Genomic DNA, 19,924 nt, shown 5'->3' with positions numbered 1-19,924 from the left:
AACCTGGGGAAGCGCTAGGGAGGTGACAGGATGCTAATGGTGGTGAGACCGTCAATCCCATCTGTTTGGGTTGGTCCAGGAGGCCTTGTCTACATAGGTCTTAAGTGAAAGCCTCTGATATACTTCCTATGTTGCTGGTGTCACATAACCGGTGCCTTTGGGGGGAGAGGCCAGTGAGTGGATGGGGCAGTAGTTACATCCTGGGTATGTTCCACTTGTGAAAACTCACTGAGCTGTATGAACACTCTGGACGACATGGCCCTTTCCTAGGCGTGTATCACACTTCAGTAAACCGTTTGAGGAGTAAGTCTTGTCTGGAGGCAATATTTAAACTGAGGTTGGGGAGAAGGAGCCAGCTGTCTGGAGGGCTGTGGGCCATCCTTTCAGGAACAGAAGATGGCATGCACTGGAACAGGAAGGGCTGGTCTGGGAACCCGAGGCCCCCGCGGTGGGAAGGAACAAGCCATGGTGAGGCCACGCGGGGTGGCACTAGTGCAGGCCAAGAGTCACGTCAAGAGGGAAAGAGTCAGATTTTGTTGAAAGTGAAGCTGGAGGACTCTAAAGGGTTTTGAGCCATGAGGTAATTTCATAACTAATTACATTGTTTAAAGTGTTTAAATGTCATTTAATTTAAAACATCACTCTTAACAGCACATTGAAAGAGTGGCCACAGTCAGGCTGGGCAGAGCTTGGGCTTTGCAGCATGTCTTGTATACAGCTGACCTGCTCCTCTGAGTTAAAAGAGGCTCCTGGCTCAATTCAAGCAGTGATCAGGGAGTGCCTGCACCCTGCATAGCACCAGGGCGGGAGCAGGCACCCTGACAGTGAGCAGCATGTCCCTGGGAGCTTGGAGAGGGGGCGCGAGGTGTGCATAGCTGAGGGCATCGCAGGGCTGGGCCCGGCAGCAGTAGGGGCATAGGTCCAGCGCACGGGAGAGTGAGGAAGCAAGCTGGATGACAGGGAAGGTTCCAACTGAGCTTAGTGAGCTCATAATACTAAACAGAGAGAGACTCCAAGAGCAGGCAAGGCGGCAAAAACCTGTGCAAACTGTCCAGGAGTCTCGGGTTGGGGATGAATGGCTGGGGGGGGTGGGGGGGGGACAGGAAAGGAGGAATTCTAAACTAAACAATATGATCTTCATTTTGATGCACCGAGCAGGAGCTTAATAAATGCTTGTGGAATAAGCAAACAGCTGCTTACACATAGGGTCAAAGGAAGAGTCACAGGCGACTGCTGACTGGACCAAGGACGACCGCATTAATGACGACAGGATGGTGTATCAGCCTCCTTTGCTCAGCCTCTCCGCTGCTGCTCCTTACACTCTGTGTACCCAGGGTACACACTTGAACTCGCTTGCTTCTACCTTGGTTCAACTATTATTTTTACATCAATGTATTCCAAATTCCCAAATTTATTGCCTTAGAGCACTGATCCGGCCCCTGATCTCCAGAATCTGTATTCCTTTTTTTTTTAATACTTCACCCAAGGAGTGAGGGTATTATTTTTCCATTGATTTTTAGAGAGACAGTGGAAGGGAGGGGAGAGAGAGAGAGAGAGAGAGAGAGAGAAAGAGAGAGAGAGGGAAACATCAATGTGACACACTGATTGGTTGAAACCTGCATGCGGCCTGACTGGGACCGGGAATCGAACCTGCAACCCAGGTACATGTCCTTGACCGGGAATTGAACCCGAGACCCTCTGGTGCTCAGGCTGACTCTCTAACCACTGAGCCAAGCCGGCCAGGGCCAGAAACGTATTTCCAACTAGCTCTTGGGCATCTCTGAAGGGTGTCCAAGGTAGGCCTAGTACCTTGCACCTTGTACCGCCAAACCTGCACTGTTTCTGTAGTTTCCATCTTAAGGCATCACGCCTGGCCAGTGTGGCTCAGTGGTTGAGCATTGACCTATGAACCAGGAGGTCATATTTCAATTCCAGGTGAGGGCACATACTAGGGTTGCTGGCTCAGTCCCTAGTGTGGGGTGTGCAGGAGGCAGCCAATCAATGATTATCTCTCATCACTGATGTTTCTAGTTCTCTCTTACTCTCCTTTCCTCTCTGAAATCAATAAAAATATATTTGAAAAAAAATTTAACCCAGACTCCCAAACTAGAAAACTCAGCCCTGGCTGATTAGAGCATCAGCCTCTACACTGAAGGGTCACGAATTCCATTCCCGGTCATGGGCATGAATCTGGGTTGCAGGGTCGATCCCCAGACCCAGTCAGGGCCCATGTGGGTGTCAACTAATTGACGTGTCTCTCTTCCTCTCTGCCTCCCTTCCACTCTCTCCAAAAATCAATGGAAAAAATATCCTCGGATGAACATCCTCAATTTTTTCCCCTCTGTTGCCACCCACCATCCAACTGCTCACCAACTGATTCATCCCTCCCTCCACTCTGGCCTCAGCTCCCAGCCCCCTGCCTGGCTCCAGGCCCTTAGACCTCTCACCTTTGGCATCTCCTACCTGACTTCACTGTGTGCTGCTCCCCTAGTCTTTCCCGCCACACTGACACAGAACTTACCTTCTAGGAGGAAAAAATAAACACAAGAAAAAAGCAAGCCAAAACGCCCCCTTCCCTCCTCTCCGGGCTGCACAACCCCCGCTGTGTCTGGACTGGCCCACCGGCCCTCCGGCTGCGTTCCCCACTTCTCTGCTCTCGCCTCGGGGTAAGCCTCCAGCAGTACCTGTCAGACACCAGCCCTTTCCTCAGCCCCAGCCTCTGTATAAACGAGCCCACCCCCTGGTGCCCGTCACTGCTCTTCAACCCAGGCCACTCACTGCACAAACAGTATGAAGGCCTGGGAGGAGTGGAGCTCTACGGGTCAGCCCGGAAGGAGGCCCCATTAGAAAACTGCAAGGTGCCTGTCATGGTCCAAACGAGCACCAACTGTCGTCTGCGTGGCTACCGCTGCACCAGCAGGAAGAAGGGTCTGAAAAGACACACTCCAGGCGTCCACCACGGGAGCGCTCCCGATCTTCCCCTCACACGTGCTGGCAGGGTGTTACTCGTTACAGTGGGCACGCACTGCTCTAGTTAAAAACTTAACAGAAAGGACAACTCCAGGCCACCTGTTGTGGGACATCCTCCAAGCCCACTGGCAAGGCTCCTCAGCTGCCTCCAGGTTTCCCAGCAGGCCCCTCTCCCCTTCCGAGCAGACCCTTGCCTTTGCTCACTATGCCGTTTTCCCTTTCTCAGTGTGCTAGCAGTCCTTTCCCAGCAGGCCGTCCCCCCCGCACCCCCCCCCTCCCGCCACACAAACACACACCGCCCCCCCCCCCCCCCCCAGCCCCAGAAAGCCTCCAGCCCTCCAATGCCCCGCAGGTCATCTCTCTGCTGACAGAGCTGCCCCCGTCATCTGTTCTTAAGAACATGACCCCGTCCTGCCTATGCTATATACGTCCAGGGCAAATGCCCTCACCCAACTGTCATTGCAAGGAAGGTGAACTTTCTTTTTTGGTTAATCCTCATCTGAGGATACTTTTCCATTTATCTTTTAGAGAGAGTGGAAGAGAGGGACAGAGAAACATCGATGTGAGAGAAACATCGATTGGTTGCCTCTTGCACGTGCCCTGACCAGGGCCCAGGCCGGGGAGGAGCCTGCAACCAAGGTATGTGCCCTTGACCGCAATCGAACCCAGAACCCTCTGGTTCGCAGGCTGACATTTTATGCACTGAGCCAACCACGCTAGAGCAGGAAGGTGAGCTTTCTTTGCACGGGATGCCCCCGCTGGGCTCTGGCCTCCTTCCCTCCAGCCTCTGCCTCCTCCCTGACCTTCACAGGCAGAGGGTCTCATGGGGACTGGCAGGTCCCTTCATCTGCACTCGCCCCTGGGAGGGCACGCGGGCTGTGGGCTGCTTCCCACACCGTCCAGTCTCTACTCCCCTGACTCCCCTGTGGTGTCCCCATCCCTCTCCCGCTGAGTGTGCCCCTTCACTCCTCCCACGGGAGCTCCTTGGGGAGCTGCTGAACGAAGGAGTGGGGGAGCAGCATTGAAAGGTACAAGAACATGGATACAGATGCCCCAGAAACCAAACGCTGGACCCCAGGACAGGATCCAGAGCTGGACGAAGCAGTCGCACTGAGGGCTAAAACCAGGGCCATGACAGGTATTCTTGACCTTGACGCAAAACACTGCTACAATTACTGGGTTGAATGGTGACCAGCAAAAGGTATGCCCACTCGGAACCTGGAAACGTGACCCTATTTGGAAAAAGGGTCTTTGCAGATGTAAGTTAAGGACCCCGAGAGGAGACCTTTCTGGATTAGGGTGGGCCCTAAATGAACCCAGTGTCCTTATAGGACACAGAAGAGAAACACAGACACAGGGAGAGGCCGTGAGAAGATGCAGGCAGAGGCTGCAGCGATGCATTTACATGCCCCGGAGCAAAAGCACCAGAAACTGGGAGAAGCCTGGGATGCATTCTCCCTCAGCCTCAGCAGGAGCCAGCCAGCCCACACCTGGCGTCCTGAACTGTGAGAAAATAAACTTCTTTGTTTGAAGCCACGCAGTTTGTGATACATTTTTATGGCAGGCTCAGCAAACAAATACAGCACGCCAGCTGCTGGGCTCACACATTCCGTGTATGTGGGGTGCAGACAGATAAGGGTTTCTTTTGTTTGTTTGTTTTTATTGATTTTAGAGACAGGAAGGGAGAGGGAGAGAGAGATAGAAACATCAATGATGAGAGAGAATCATCGATCAGCTGCCTCCTGCACGCCCCTACTGGGGATCGAGCCCAGAACTTGGGCATATGTCCTGACCTCCTAGTTCATGGGTTGATGCTAACCACTGAGCACACAGGCAGGGCAGGTTTCTTCACACCACCAAGAGGGAACAGAATAGGGCAGGTTTCTTCACACCACCGAGGTCTGTCATTTGGAGGCATGAATTGCTCCCATCCTGGCCTCTCCATCAGACACATGTACAGAAAGGCCTGTCTAAAGATATTACGTCCTAAACTAATGGCTCCTTCGCCCCCAAGATGCACAGCAAACATTGCCTCCCATTCCACAATCCCATGTACTCAATCAAGGTCCAGTAATCTAACCTCCTCACTGCAAAAGGCCGTTGCCCTGCCTACTGATTGCTGAAGTCACAACAGTTACAGATGGAGCAGCTCTCCGGCTTCTGATCTGTCTGGATAAAACCAATGTGCAGGCTCTGGCTTGACTTGGAGAAAGTTTGCCCTAATTGTCTTCATCATCAGAGCCCACTCGTTCTGGGGCAGCAACTTACCTGCCAGGTTCGAACTTGAACTCGATTTGGCTCCACCGTGTAAAGGTTTTCCTCGTGCATCGCTAACACTGGAGACTCACACAGAAAGGTCCCTAAAATAAAGATAAACATGACAGCAACAGCTAAATATCTCATGCTTCCTCAGAGTTTAAGAAGCATTTTCACACACGTTCCCTAATTCGCCTCAGACCTCATAATAGCTTTGTGAGGGGTGTGTTTTCTGCATGTTGCAGGTGAGGAAAGCGAGGCTCTGAGGGACAGGGAACTGCCCACAACCAAGCTGGCAGTGACGGCTTGTGCAGGCTGCAGGCCTGGGGTGGACACTCCGTGCCGGGCCCTGCACCACACATCAGTGGTGTCTCTTTTCTCCCTCCTGGCAGCACAGCCCCTAGGAGGGCACAATGGTTTAAGCAAGTGTCTGCTTAACTTATGTGGAACTTTGGAGGCCACAAGCGCTGGTCTCTACACTAGTTTCTAGACAGGCTCTTATCTGGTTGGGGAGATGATTACACACGCAAGACAGAATATCTCAGTGCCTGCCGTGCTGTTTGTCCTGTGGAGTGAATAAGAAGTTCATCCTGCCCCTAGGGGGCCTACACTAGAAGAGAGGAAAAGATGCCAATTACCAGCAAAACACAAGGCAGAGCAAGAAAAGTGTTAGGAGAGAATTTCAGGCAACAAAGCATTAGAGGAAAAAACAGGGAATGGTCTGAGGGAGAGAGGTGATAACCAGCACAAACATCCCCAGAGAGGTGAGGTGTTCAACGGAACACATGGAGGGCTCATCCTTGGGTCGCGTGAGGGGAGAGGGCCGAGGTCAGGACGACTGAGCCAGCTGAGGAGCACATCTTCATGGTCGCTGTGTAGGCTGGAAGCCACCCCCTAAGGTATCACGTCCTCATCCCTGGAACCTGTGAATCTCAGCTTCTGTGGCCAAAGATACCAGGGTCTCAGGATGGGGACATTATCCTGGGCCTTCCAGGTGGGCCCCAAATGCAATCACAAGTGTCACTATTAAGAGGGAGGTAGAGCCCTGACCGGTTTAGCTCAGTGGATAGAGCGTCAGCCTGCGGACTCAAGGGTCCCAGGTTCGGTTCTGGTCAAGGGCATGTACCTGGGTTGCGGGCACATCCCCAATAGGGGGTGTGCAGGAGGCAGCTGATCGATGTTTCTCTCTCATTGATGTTTCTAACTCTCTATCCCTCTCCCTTCCTCTCTGTAAAAAATCAATAATATATATATATATTTTTTTTTTAAAGAGGGAGGTAGATTTCAGACAGGAAAAATGTGACCCCAAGCAAGGACTGCCAACAGTCACCAAAAGCTGGAAGAAGCAAGAAACAGATTCTTCCCTAGAGCTCTGGAGGGACGCAGCCCGCTGACGCCTTGACTCTGGGCCTCTCACCTCTACACCTGTGAGAGAATAAGTTTCTTTTTAAGCCACTGAGTTTGTGCAGCTTCAGAAAACTCCTACAGGCATGTGCTGAAGAGTGGAGGGTAAGGCAGCCTAGTGAAACAAGAGAGCTGGCGAGACTGACGGGACAGAGAGAGCCGTTTGAGCGGGACGAAGCCTCTCTGGTGATCCGTCCTGACATTTCCAGACAGAGGCTGGCCTTGGTCAAGAGGCCCTGGGGCTCACAGCTCTGTGCGGTCTGGATCCAGTCCAAAAGTCGGGTGTGTAGCAACTCCGTCCCCTGGGCAGCACTGTGATATGTGCCAGTGCAGCCTTATTTCTGAGCTGTTTTATTGTCCTGGATCCAGCTTGCTGGCCCTGGATCCAGCTGCGCTTCTCAGCCACCTTTTTTTTTCTTTCTTTCTTTTTTTTAAATATATTTTATTGATTTTTTACAGAGAGGAAGGGAAAGAGATAGAGAGTCAGAAACATCGATGAGAGAGAAACATCGATCAGCTGCCTCCTGCACATCTCCTACTGGGGATATGCCCGCAACCCAGGCACATGCCCTCGACCGGAATCAAACCTGGGACCCTTCAGTCCGCAGGCCGACGCTCCATCCACTGAGCCAAACCGGTTTCGGCATTCTCAGCCACCTTGAAGGGCTTCAACAGGGTGAGGCCCAGGAGGCCTGAGAGGCCCTGGCAGCTCAGGGCCAGAGCTGCACCACTGACTCTGGAAACACAGGCATGAGAACTGATGTGCGAGTCTCCCATGGCCCTGTGCCAGCCCTCTGCCCAGACCACAGCACCAGCACATCCCACCCCATTAGACCGTGAGAAAAGAAAGCATGGTGCTGAGTTTCCCTTCTGCTGGGGTGGGGGTGGGGGGGTTCCTACCTGCATTTCGCAATATGGCTCCAGAAGGCTCAAAGACCACCACCTGCTTTCCATTCCAGACAGCGACAGCATCCTAAAAAGGACCGTGGACATGAAAAAGCAACCCGCCATCTGGGCCCCTTACCATCCTGAATGACCCTACAACTGACCGGGTCTTCTGTCTACACTGAAGACCCCCAACCGACCCCACAGGTCAGCCTCGCAGATACCTTGGTGATGAACACTCCGCTGATGTGCATGTCCGTGCGCAGGTTGTATGTCAGCCCCGTGGAGAGGAAGGACACGTTGAGTAAGCTCGGGGAAAGCTGCACCGCGGCCGCCTGCTGGTGGAAGTGCGAGGACATGGCCTGCGCGCTGAGGATCACCACGGCGTTCGTGTTGTTCACCGCCAGGAGGTTCTTCCTGGAGCCCCACTTCATTTCCACGTTGGAGAGAAGGAACCAAAAGTGTGAACAGAGGAGAGATACAGTCAGGAAAACATCATTCATACGAGGATTCATAAACAATTTCCCAGCACTATTTCTTCTTGTTCAAAATTATTTTTAAAATGTTGTAAGTATAAAAGGTGTACATTGTACAAAAATTTTAGAATACTGATACTCAGAGTTGTGATGAAGCTGGTAGCTGCCTATATGGCTGTTTTCGCTCGTGTCTGTTCTCACTGGTTGAACATCTACAATTTACTTTTCTTTAAAAAATGTTTTTATTGATTTTAGAGAGATGAAGGGAGAGAGAAACATCGGTGTGTGAGAGAGAGAGATTGATCAGTTGCCTTCTGCACGCACCTCACCGGGGATCAAACCTGCAACCTGGGTATGTGTCCTGACTGGGGATCGAACCAGCAACCTTTTGGTGCCCAGAACAATATTCAACCACTGAGCCACACTGGCCAGGGCTACAATTCACCTTTCTGATATTAATTTAGAGGTGCTTACTTTTTAAAATTCATAGCAAACCTAACATAACATATTAAATTATCCAGCTTTCCTCTGATATAAAATGCACATTTATAATTTCATATTAAACTTCCAATCTATATAAATCTGTTTTTGGATCTCCTACTCCATTCCACCGATATATTTATCTACTCCTGATTAACCACTGTTGTTGTTTTTTTCCAATTTTTATTTATTGATTTGAGAGAGAGAGAGAGAGAGAGAGAGAGAGAGAGAGAAACGATTTTTTGTTCCATTTATTGATGCATTCATTGGTTGCTTCTTTTCATTAGTTGTTTCTTCTATGTGCCCTGGCCTGGGATCAAACCCACTACCTTGGCATACTGGGACAACACTCTAACCAGCTGAGCCATCTGGCCAGTGTCATAACCATTGTTTCAATTGCTAAAGTTTGAGATATATTCTGGTATATTATACAGAAATGTTCGGATTGTTTATACTTTTTTTTCTTGGCCATCTGCTCTCCCAGATGAGTTAAGAATTACTGTGTTGAATTCTCCCAGGGGAAAAAGTCCTTATTTTTACTGTGTATACATGTCATTTGTGGACTTATTTGGGAAGAAATGACACTTTTACAAGATTGAGGCTTCTCTTTGAGAAACGTGATATATCTAACATTTACTCTGCTTTCTTTTACGTCCTTTAGGAAGGTTAGTGTGGCTCATTCTATTATTTTATTTTTATCCCTATTTGAGGGCTGCGCTGGGCTGCCTCCTAGTTATTTTTATTGATTTTTAGAGAGAGAGGGAGGGAGAAAGAGAGAGAGCGGGAAATATCGACTAGTTGCCTCCCATATGCACCCCGACTGGGGATTAAACTCTCAACCTAGGTAGGTGCCCTGACCAGGAATTGAGCCTGCAACTGTTTGGTGTATGGGACAATGCTCCTATCAACTGAGCCACCTGACCAGGGCCCATTCTATTATTTTAAATGGCATTTCTTTCATTACCAGTGAGGTTTCACGTTTTTCATGTATTTTACTAACTACTCCTAGGTAAATTACCTCCACCATTTTTTCCATTAAAGCTCTCAATATTTTTCTTTTTTATTTTAAGAGTGCGTTTATTAAAGTTGCGACAGTGAAACAAAAAAAGGGCTTAGGATAGAAAAACAACAGGGGAGAGCCTATGTGTGCTCTGCCTTGGCTCTCTAGATATGTTATAGGGAAGAAGAGAGCCACACTGAGCTGTGCAGACTCACCTGGGAAGAGCTCCCCTGGATGCAAATCTCATGGGGACCCTTAGCATTTAGGAGAAAAAAATAAAGATGCATGCCCGAGAAGGAAGAAAGGTGTGGGTATGCTCCAGAGAGAGCACACTTGATATTTTCCTTATAAATGTCAGTTTTCTTCACGTCCTCTATTCTAAGACTAGAGGCCTGGTGCACGAAATCATGCACCAGTGGGGTTCCTTGGCCTGGCCTGCAGGATCGGGCCAAAATCTGCTCTTCAACATCCCCCGAGGGGTCCCAGATTGCGAGAGGGCACAGGCAAGGCCAAGGGACCCTACTGGTGCACAATCGGGGCCGGGGAGGGACACAGAAGGTTGACCAGCTGGGGAGGGACCATGGGAGGGCTCCAGGGCGTGTCCAGCCTATCTTGCTCAGTCCTGATTGGACAGACCCCAGCAGCAAGCTAACCTACTGGTCAGAGATTCTGGGCCCTGGTGGTCAGTGAACATCATAGCTAGTGGTTGAATAGCCTTAGCATATCATTATCATATTACGCTTTGATTGGTTGAATGGATGACCAGACACTTAGCATATTAGCCTTCTATTATATAGGATATCACTAAAGGTAAGCCATAAGTTAAAAGAATAGCTATGTAAAGATTCCGTCCTCCCACCGAAAAGTAAAAGTAACAAAAGAGTTGTATGCAACTTTATATTAAAATAAAGAAAACAATATGCATTGAGAATTGGGAAATACAGTGTTTTAGAGCTCAGATTTGCCTTCAGTTCTAGTTTTGTTCTCCATTGCCCGGTTTGACATAAGTTTTTATGTACTCAAACTTGTTAATCTTTGCTTTGCAACTACTTTTTTTTGTTTGTTTGTTTGTTTTTGTTTTTTTTTTAAATATATTTTATTGATTTTTTACAGAGAGGAAGGGAGAGAGATAGAGAGTTAGAAACATCGATGAGAGAGAAACATCAATCAGCTGCCTCCTGCACATCTCCTACTGGGGATGTGCCCGCAACCCAGGTACATGCCCTTGACCGGAATCGAACCTGGGACCTTTCAGTCCGCAGGCCGACGCTCTATCCACTGAGCCAAACCGGTTTCGGCTGCAACTACTTTTATTACTTCAAATCTGAGAAAGTTATGTTTTTTCTACAGATCTAATAATATTCTGTGCTATTTTTAGCCAGTTATTCTGTCCTAATTTGTAACATATTTAACTTGTTAATTCATTTTTATATATGGCCTGAGAGGAGGATCTGAAAGTAATTTCCCAAAATTGCTAAAGGGTATCCCTAAACTATTTACTACATAAATTTTCCTTTCCAGATTAGTATAGGATTAAAGACATTTTAACTTAAGAGATTTACGTAGAGCAGATCTTTTAAAAAATATATATTTTTTTATTGATTTCAGAGAGGGAGAGGGGGAGAGATAAAAACATCAGTGATGAGAGATGTCTGCAGGCTGATGCTCTATCCACTGAGCCAAACCAGCTAGGGCTACACAGAGCAGATCTTAGAGACAACTTCCAGGATGGCAGGGTAAAGAGCCCAGAGGACATACAGGCATAAATGGTAAAAATTATGAAAAAAAATCTAACTCTCTGGAAATTGGGCATAAAGCAAATGAAGACGCATTTATTTAAGAGAGTCTCTCTAGCACAACCGGAGTGGCTCAGTTGGTTGAGTGTCATCCTGTGCACCAAAAGGTTGCTGGTTTGATTCCCGGTCAGGGCACATCTCTCTCTCTCTCTTTCTCTCTCTCTCTCTTGCTCTCAGATTGAAAAAGAAAAAAAAAAGATTGTTTACTAATTCTGGTAAGAGCAGTACAATCTGTGACACCTGAGCCACTCTGCTCCCCTCCTCCTGTCCCCCAGCTCAGCATGACTGAAGCCCCACCTGAGTGGATAAGACAGGGCTCCCTCTCCTCCAGCTCCCAGATGAGGGCTACAGCATGCTGGTAGGGGTTAACCACCTGCATTTCTCGTCCCCTGGGCTCTGTGTTGTAGAAGCTAATTCCAGGTGAGTGGGGCAGAGAGGTGGGGGCCCTCTCCTTCTACCAGCCCCTGCTCACAGCATGGTAGTCTGAGAAGACTGTGCCCCCACACCCTGGCCCCTGCTTGCTCACAGGGTAAAGGCTCCATGCTGGGAGAGGCAACCTGAGAAGACAGAGACTACTGTGCCTGGCTCCATGCCCATAAAGCAGGGTGTCTTTTGAGAGAAGCTATCCCACTCCCAACCTCTGGAGAACTAAGATTTTTTCCCCCCAAGGCAGAGGCTGTCCACAATATTGACACGATATTTAAACTAAAATGTCTAGCTCACAACAAAAAAAATCAAGTGCCATGCAAAACAGAAGACTATAACTCACACACAAGAAAAAAACAGGCAACAGAAACTGCCCCCAGAAGGCCCAGATGTTGTACTTAAAGACTCCAAAGTAGCCATCCTATATAATAAAAGCTTAATATGCAAATTAACCAAATGGCAGAACGACCAGTGGAATGACTGGTCGCTATGACGCGCATTGACCACCAGAGGGTAGACGCTCAAAGCAGGAGCTTCCCCCAGCCCACAGGCCCCAGGCCAGCCAAGGTGGGTGCCAGCGGGGGGCCCCCCCATCACCCCACGGAGGGAGGCGACCGGCAGCGATGGCGGGGGGCAGGGCTGGCGAGCGGGCAGTGCCAGCCCAGCCAAGATGGGTGCCAGCAGGCCCCACTCCTCCCGATCACCCCACCGGTAGCCCCACAGATCGGCCCTGATCGCCGGCCAGGTCTAGGGACCCTACCCATGCATGAATTTCATGCACTGGGCCTCTAGTTAAAAATATATTCAAATAACTAAAAGAAATCAGGCTTAAAGAAGTAAAGGAAGTATGATTCAATGTCTCACCAAACAGAGGCTATCAATAAAGAGACAGAAATGATCAAAAAAGAACCAAATACCCAGTAGAAATTAAAACATATGTCAACACAAAAACTTGTACATAAATGTTTACAGCAGCATCCTCATCCTATATAATAAAGAGGCAATATGCAAATTGACCATCATGCCATCACAAGATGGCAGTGCCCACGGGGGTGGGGGGAGCGAGGCCAGCTGCTCCGCGCCTGCCGCTGGATTCCCCTCAGCCCTGCCGGGGGCTTCGGGTCCTCCTGCACCCCCCACTGACTGAGGCTCAGGCAAGCCTCAGATGGCGGCTGCGCAGGGCTGAGGCGCAGGTAACCAGGGCCAGCCGAGGCTTGTGCTGCTGGCAGTGGCAGCAGCAGACGTGTGATGGGGCGTCACCTTCCTCTGAGGGCTCCCTCACTGTGAGAGGGGGCAGGCCAGGCTAAGGGACCCCCCTCCAGTGCATGAATTTTCATGCACCGGGCCTCTAGTTATTAGTAACAGTCCAAAAGTATGAACAACCCAAATGTCCGTCACTGGATGAAAGGATAACAAAGTATGGTCTATTCAGACAGGGGACTACTACTCAGCCATGAAAAGGAATGAAACACTGACACATGCTTCAGTTGGGATGAACCTAGAACACGTAATGCTCAGTGAAAGAATCTCATATCCAAGCATATTGAGTGTGATTCCACTGAAGTGTCCAGAATAGGCAAATCCACAGGCACAGAAGGTAGATTAGTGGCTGCAGAGCTGGGGAAAGGGGAATGGGGAGTGACTGCTAATGGGTATGAGATTTCTTTCTGGGACGATGAAATGGTTCCAAATATATTGTGATGATTAAAAAATTCTGCGAATATACTAAAGACCACCTGGTATGTTACGTAACCCAATAAAGCCGTTTTAACATAGATAGATAGATAGGTAGATAGACAGACAGACAGACAGAAAGATGAAGGATAGAGATAAAGGGGTGGGTAGAAAAAGTAAATATAGATTACTACAGATCCACAATCCCTTTTCTGCAATTCTAAACACCAAAAGGCCTTTATTTTTATATTATAGTCTTTTAAACTGAATAACTTACAATGATAGGTACAAAGTCAATTACTTCCTTCACTTTTGTAGGGCACAAAATGAGTGTATCCGATGCCCTGGTAGAGTTGTACCTTTATCTGCGTGATGTTCCCTTCGAGCTCAGTAGGGGTTTGAAGGGTCCACATGTCTTTGCCCTCCACTCCCCGGCTGCTATGGGGGCCTGGCACTTTCTTCCACATGGCTACTCGCCCTTTATCAGTGCCCGCTGCCAGAAGACCTACAGGTAAAAACCGAGTCCACAGTCATTGACTTGAAAAGGGATTAGAACAGCAGCAAGCTCCCTTCTCTGACCACCCTCTCTGAAATGCCAGTCCATCAGCCCTCTACCCAGCAACTCTCCAGCCCTCGCCTGCTGTATCTTCCTTCGCAGGAACTGATGGCTGGCTACCTGGCGATACAGTGGGTGCATGTGCGCATGTGATTGGTGGGGCTACGGATGCTGGTTCTTCTTTTTCTCCATGAGAGCGGAGGCCTATCTGCCTGCCCATCTGCGTCTTCAATGCCAGAGCAGCACTTAGCACTCAGCAGGCACGAAATAAATGCCACTCTGGCTCATCTCCTGTTCTGTCTTCCCTGTGTGTACACTTATACACATACATACATACACACATACATACATACATACATTTACATACACGTATGTACATATATTTCTAAAGTTTCCCACACTGTCTTTTTCTTGGGGTCTGGGAGAGAATGGAGATCAATTGCAGACAGCCAGGTTGGTCACACTTTGGACCAAACTCTTGACCTTCATGTGGGATAAAAAGCTTCACTGTTACTTTCTCATTCTTGACTGATTTTATTCAAATGACTTGACAGTTATAACCGAGTTACCAGCCTTTAAATAGCCACCATCATCATTTTGCAGCCAAAGAGCAAAGCAGGAGGTTGGTTCTCCTTCTCCCTTATGCCAGCCCGAGAAATCTCACCTTTGATCTTACAGTAAGAAACACAGTTTATATTCTCTCCTTTTTCAAAACCGAACTTCTCCTCTGGACTCAGCACGTAATTCTCTCCTCCTTCTAAGTCCCAGAATCTACAAGGGAAGGAACAATGCTCACCAAGGAGACTGCCAGTGAGCTGCCCTCGGCTCTGAGGGGCTTGTCCAACTCGCCGAGCGAGCTGTAAACCCAGGGAGAAGTCATGGCCCTTTGGACTCTGGCGTGACAAGCAGGCCGTCATTACATTTAGATCTGTTTGGTACCCTGTTCGTCTTCAAAGGAAGCAGCTATTAATAAAAGAGGGTCCATGCGTGACAGACACCAGGTCACGATGAGAACAAAAGACCTGCAACCACACGCACCCAGGAGAGCCACCAGTATCATGTGGAACCGCAGCAGCGAGAAGCAGGCGCTCACAGAAACCAGGCAGAGGGACTCCGCAGGCAGACGGGACAGGTCCACCCCGGCGTGGGGGCAGGGACGCCTGGGTCTCTAATGTGCTCTGTTCTCTGATCTCGGAGCTGTTACCTGGGTGTGTCCAATTTGTGAAAATTCATCACAAATTTGTGATTGACTTTTCATCCCACAATCCCTGGCGTGTCAAGTCTCACCTGAGGGCTGCTTCCCCGATGGCGGTCACCAGAAGGCTGCCTTCAATCAAAGCGATGTCTGCCTGGTGACCCGTTTTCCCACTCAGCTTTACCTGAATTAGGAAAAACAACCCGAAATGAGCATGCCGTTTTGCTGGGGCTGTGTGTCCCTGCCTGGGAGCCTGGACTCTCTGTCTGCAGTGACTTCCTGCAGACTCAGCAGTAATGGAGGTGCGAGGTGAAGATGAACATTTGGAAAGGCACGCCCAGCTTTCCAGGCTGCACAGCCAACGCTGAGAGCCGCCCTTGCACACTAAGTGGTTAATATAGTGGCTGCCGGCGCACCGCACGTAGCCCATTTCCAGCGTGACTACCAAGCTGAGCCGAGGACCAAGGTCAGGAACCACCATGCCCCCCAAGGCAGGCATCATACCCGTTTTGCAGTGGCTCAGGGGGAACTTGAACCCAGGTCCACGTGATTGAGCAACCATGTTTTCAACTGCTGTGCTCAAAGATACACAAATGACCAAACAAATGCCGACTGATAAAAAATCAATCCATTCCATAATCTATGGGTATCTTTAGGGGAAGTTCAGAGTTCTCCAAGGAACATGAGTTCCTCTGGTATAAACCAAGAAACTAGCAGGTGGGCAGCGATGAGCAGCACCTGACAGGACAGGGGTGTCCTCCTGGCGCTGAGGGCCCGGGGCTGATGCCGCGAGGCACCTTCAAGGACGTCAAGGTATACGTCTCAGTAGCCACAGTGGAACACCTGCTGAGGGATAGACATCCCTCAGGTGAAACCACGTGCCTGTGTGCCTGGGGCAGCTGGGACAGACGCACATGGGGGGAAATCCCAAGGCTCTCAATGGTGAGTGAGCCCCCTCCAGGCCTTGTCTGCACAGCCAGGAACCAGGGCGATGCCCCTCCCTCCCCACAATTCCATGGTGGAGGTTGAACGGGCTGCTGCAAAGTGAGCGGTTATTCTCACGCCCGGGTCTGCAGGCCGCCAGTGAAGCAATCCTGGAGGGCGCAGCCTGACTCACCTTGTCTGTCCACTGACGCCAGAAAAATCTTCACTCTCACTTCCCCTCACCTGAGCGGAAGGTGGTACAACGCATCACGGTACTAAACAGCTCTGGGAGTGGCCGTGAAACAGCTTTGCTAAGGAACTGGAAAGGGTGATTAATCAGGTCAGGAGAACCCAGCCGGGGCCCTGCCCCCCTGCCCACCTTCATCACTTCTTCTGCTTTGCCCTCAGGCGTCACCGAGTACAGGGACAGCAGCAGGTTCTCCGTGACCACCACCAGCGCCTCCCTCTTCTCGAGGTAGAAGAGTGTTTGGATGGAGCTATCTGTGGACGCCAACTGAGTGGTCTTGCCTTTCTCATCCACGTAGTGCACTGTCCCTGAGGGCAAAGAGGACCGTCACCAGCAGCCATTTCTATGTCCTTAGGGAGCGTTCTCAAAATAAACATCTTCGTTATAAAAATTTGCAAAAAATTTGCAAAGAAAATATTTCAAAAACATCTGCATATGACCTCACAGGCTGCCATCTCGGGAATACGTTCAGCCTTGACGCCTGATGCCTCAGCCATCACTACCTCCACCAAACCAACCTCGGATGATTCGGACTTTCACACTGATGACCGCCTGACTCCGCAGCCTTAGAACTCTTTGTTCATCCTGGTCCCCTAACATGAGGTGCTCATCTGTCACCCATGCACCGAGGTCCTAGGTTGTGACCTGCCCTACCCCTAGGTCTGTCCCCTCTGTCCCGTGCATGGTTGGTTGGCTGTTTTGCCCTAAGCCGCAGGGCCTCTCCAGCCTGGAACCCCTCCTTCTCCTGTCCACCCTGAGCGTGCCAGTCCCTTGCCCACCTCCTGGTTTCTCTCCCAGCTTCTGAGGTTGGCAGGTGGAACCCCCCCGGGGATCCAGTTCACTGCTGCTGCTCTCTGGAGCCTCCTCATCTTATTCCTAATAGGTAACTTGTTTCTTATGAAACTGAAAGTTCAACATTCTCTAGAGGCTAATTGCAACAACAACGAGCATCTACTCAGCACGTATGTGTGGCAGGCTAGCTAGGTGATAAGCACTCACATGCGTATTAACTCCACTCTATTTCCGGCGAGCTCTCGCAGCGGTACTCTTACTATCACTGTCTCCGTTTTATACACTAGGAAGCCGGGGCACACAGATATGAGATAATCTGCCTTTGAAGCCCAAGTTACCGAGGGGAAGGAAGAGCTGACACCACTGCACAGCCCTCTTCCAGACGCCAACGTCTCTCCCTTCATGCATCTCTTTCCACACCATCTTGTCAACTCTTCCTCAGGGGCCCCTGCACTGGCATCTCCCCTCCCTGCACCCCCATGGCACTGTGCGCGCTCCAGGTCCCTGCGGTGACCTCCCTGAATTCCCTCAGCGCGGTCTCTTTATCGCCTAAATGTAAGGTATCTTAAAAGCCCCAGCCCCTTCCAGCTCTCATCCGCTCTCCTCTTCCTGTCATGCTGACACAGCCTCCTCAAACTTCACCGCCTTGTGCAAGCCTCATTTCCTTGGCCTCTTCCTCACAGCAGACACACACTTGTGAACGTCTCATGTGACTACAAAGACTCTAGTTTTCTCTTAACTTCATATTGCATGTATCAGCTGTCACTGGGGCAGCCTGTCTCACTCTTTACACTAAGGAGGAGTTGTGTTCAAATCACTTAATGTGGGCCACTCACGAAGGCTGGCTGGTGACTGCAGGCTGGAAACAACACCCATCCATCCTGCCTGGCCCATGTGGCTCAGTGGTTGAGTGTCAACCCATGAACCAGGAGGTCACCGTTTGATTCCTGGTCAGGGCACATGACCGAGTTTTGGGCTCAATCCCCAGTAGGGGGCGTGCAGGAGGCAGCCGATCAATGATTCTCTCATCATTGATGTTTCTCTCTCTCTCTCTCTCTCTCTCTCTCTCTCTCTCTCTCTCTCTCTCTCTCCCCCTCTTCCTTCCTCTCTGAAATCAATAAAAATGTGTTTTTGAAAAGCCTCCAAATAAAAATAAAGTTCAATTTGTCTCTAATTAGAACTAAGCGAAGCCATTCTTTGAATACTGGATAAATAACTGCAAAAAGTTGGCGAATGCATCACTCTGAGGTTGGCACACACGCAGCCTGTAGTTTTATGCAGAAACGCCATCTATTTGTTTTATATCCTTATCAGACGCCCTAGAAAGGCTTCCGTGTCCTAGAACCCCAAACGAAGCTTCTTACCATCCATCAAGCTGACAAAGAATGACAGTCCCTCTTGAGATCCCATTTTCAAGAAACTTCCAAAGCCACTTTTCCTCCAGTTAAACATGTCCAGGGCTTTCTCATCTCCGCTCACAGCTGCCTTTGCCAACTGAACGAGGTCCCTGAAAGCAAATACGACCCAGAACGTCAGGATTCCTTGTTATTCCTCGTAGGAAAGTGCTGTCACTACAGATGCTGAGAGCGGCTCATTGCTATGATCCCTCCAGTGTGTCCGGAGGAGCCACACCTCTGCTCATCCCCCCAAAGGATTTAACCTCAGGCCACTACGGAAGCTCAGACTTACTCTCCGGGAGGGGGGAGCCGGAAGATGCAGTACGTCAGGTGTCTTCCGTATTCATGCTTCAGCAGGGGTGTCCCTTGTACTCGGCCCCTTTGATCCAACCTCCACACGAGCAGGACACCAAGCTGGAAAACCCATCATGTGGAGGAAACGCATTCTTACTGAGTGACTGGTCAAGGCAAGAGTTACACTGTGCAACAGAACACATGCTTATTTCTCTCTCTCTCTCTTTTTTTTTAAACAAAACTACATGTGCACCATGACAAATACAAACAATTCAAGTGTTCAGTGAAGGAACCAGAAACTTTTCCATGTACCCCCTCCATCCTTACTCCCTGGAGATAACAACTGTCACATTTTTAGTTAAAACAAACTTTCAAGTTTGTAATAGATTCAGATTTGTGGAATAGTTGTGAAAACAGTTCCAATAAATTTCATACCCCCGCCTAATTTCTCCTATCGTTAGATCTTACATTGGTGTGGTACAGCCCTCAGATTAATAAGCCAATATTGGTACATTATATTAACCAAAGCCTTTGTACAATTTCTTTAGTGCCTCCCTAATGTCCTCTTCCAGCCCCAGGGTCAACAGGACCATGTGATGTTTGGTCTCCTTAGGCTCCTCTGGGCTGAGACCACATGTCAGACTCTCCTGTTTTTGATGATCTTGACAGTTTTGAGGTCTATAAAGGGATTGTGTGGATTGTCCCTCTATTGAGATCAGTCGTTTTTTCTCATTGTTGACTGGGGTTGCAGGTTTTGGGAGAACACAGATATAAAGTGCTCTTCTCGGCATATCGGACCATGGGTCCATGCCATCACGTGACTTGTCTCTGTGACACTGACCCAGATCTTCTGGCTGAGGTCATGTTTGTCAGGTGTCTCCGCTGTGCAGGTCTTCCCCCCACCCCTCTATCCTGCACCGTTTGGAACGACGTCACTATGCACAGGGGAGGGGAGTTACGTCTCACCTTTTTGACCATGAAATGTCTACATGAATAATTTGGGGTTCCTCAGCACAGGGAGATGCCTCTTCCCTACCACTTATTAATTCAGTCATAGATTTAAATCAGTATGGACTTATTTCCTACTTTGGGTTATAATCTAATACTGTTTTATTTATTTTGTTGCTCCAGTTCTTCCAGCTTCGGCCACTG

General features: G+C 49.5%; 1 protein-coding gene across 1 annotated transcript in view; it reads right to left on the bottom strand.

The window, feature by feature from the left end:
* IFT140 (intraflagellar transport 140) overlaps positions 1-19,924 on the bottom strand; it is a 92,871-nt gene that overhangs the window by 56,222 nt on the left and 16,725 nt on the right. Inside the window, exons 4-12 of the mRNA XM_081089344.1 lie at positions 18,771-18,892; positions 18,446-18,588; positions 16,422-16,597; positions 15,211-15,302; positions 14,588-14,694; positions 13,727-13,872; positions 7,740-7,943; positions 7,531-7,603; positions 5,239-5,330 (exon numbers count right to left, since the gene is read on the bottom strand). Coding sequence (XP_080945470.1) covers positions 5,239-5,330; positions 7,531-7,603; positions 7,740-7,943; positions 13,727-13,872; positions 14,588-14,694; positions 15,211-15,302; positions 16,422-16,597; positions 18,446-18,588; positions 18,771-18,892 — 1,155 coding nt within the window. The remainder of the gene's footprint in view (positions 1-5,238; positions 5,331-7,530; positions 7,604-7,739; positions 7,944-13,726; positions 13,873-14,587; positions 14,695-15,210; positions 15,303-16,421; positions 16,598-18,445; positions 18,589-18,770; positions 18,893-19,924) is intronic.

Source organism: Myotis nattereri (genome assembly GCF_964212035.1).
Source record: "Myotis nattereri genome assembly, chromosome: 4".
In the NCBI taxonomy this organism is placed as follows: domain Eukaryota; kingdom Metazoa; phylum Chordata; class Mammalia; order Chiroptera; family Vespertilionidae; genus Myotis; species Myotis nattereri.
The sequence above is the reverse complement of the archived record's forward strand: the minus strand, read 5'-3'. Positions and strand labels throughout refer to the sequence as shown.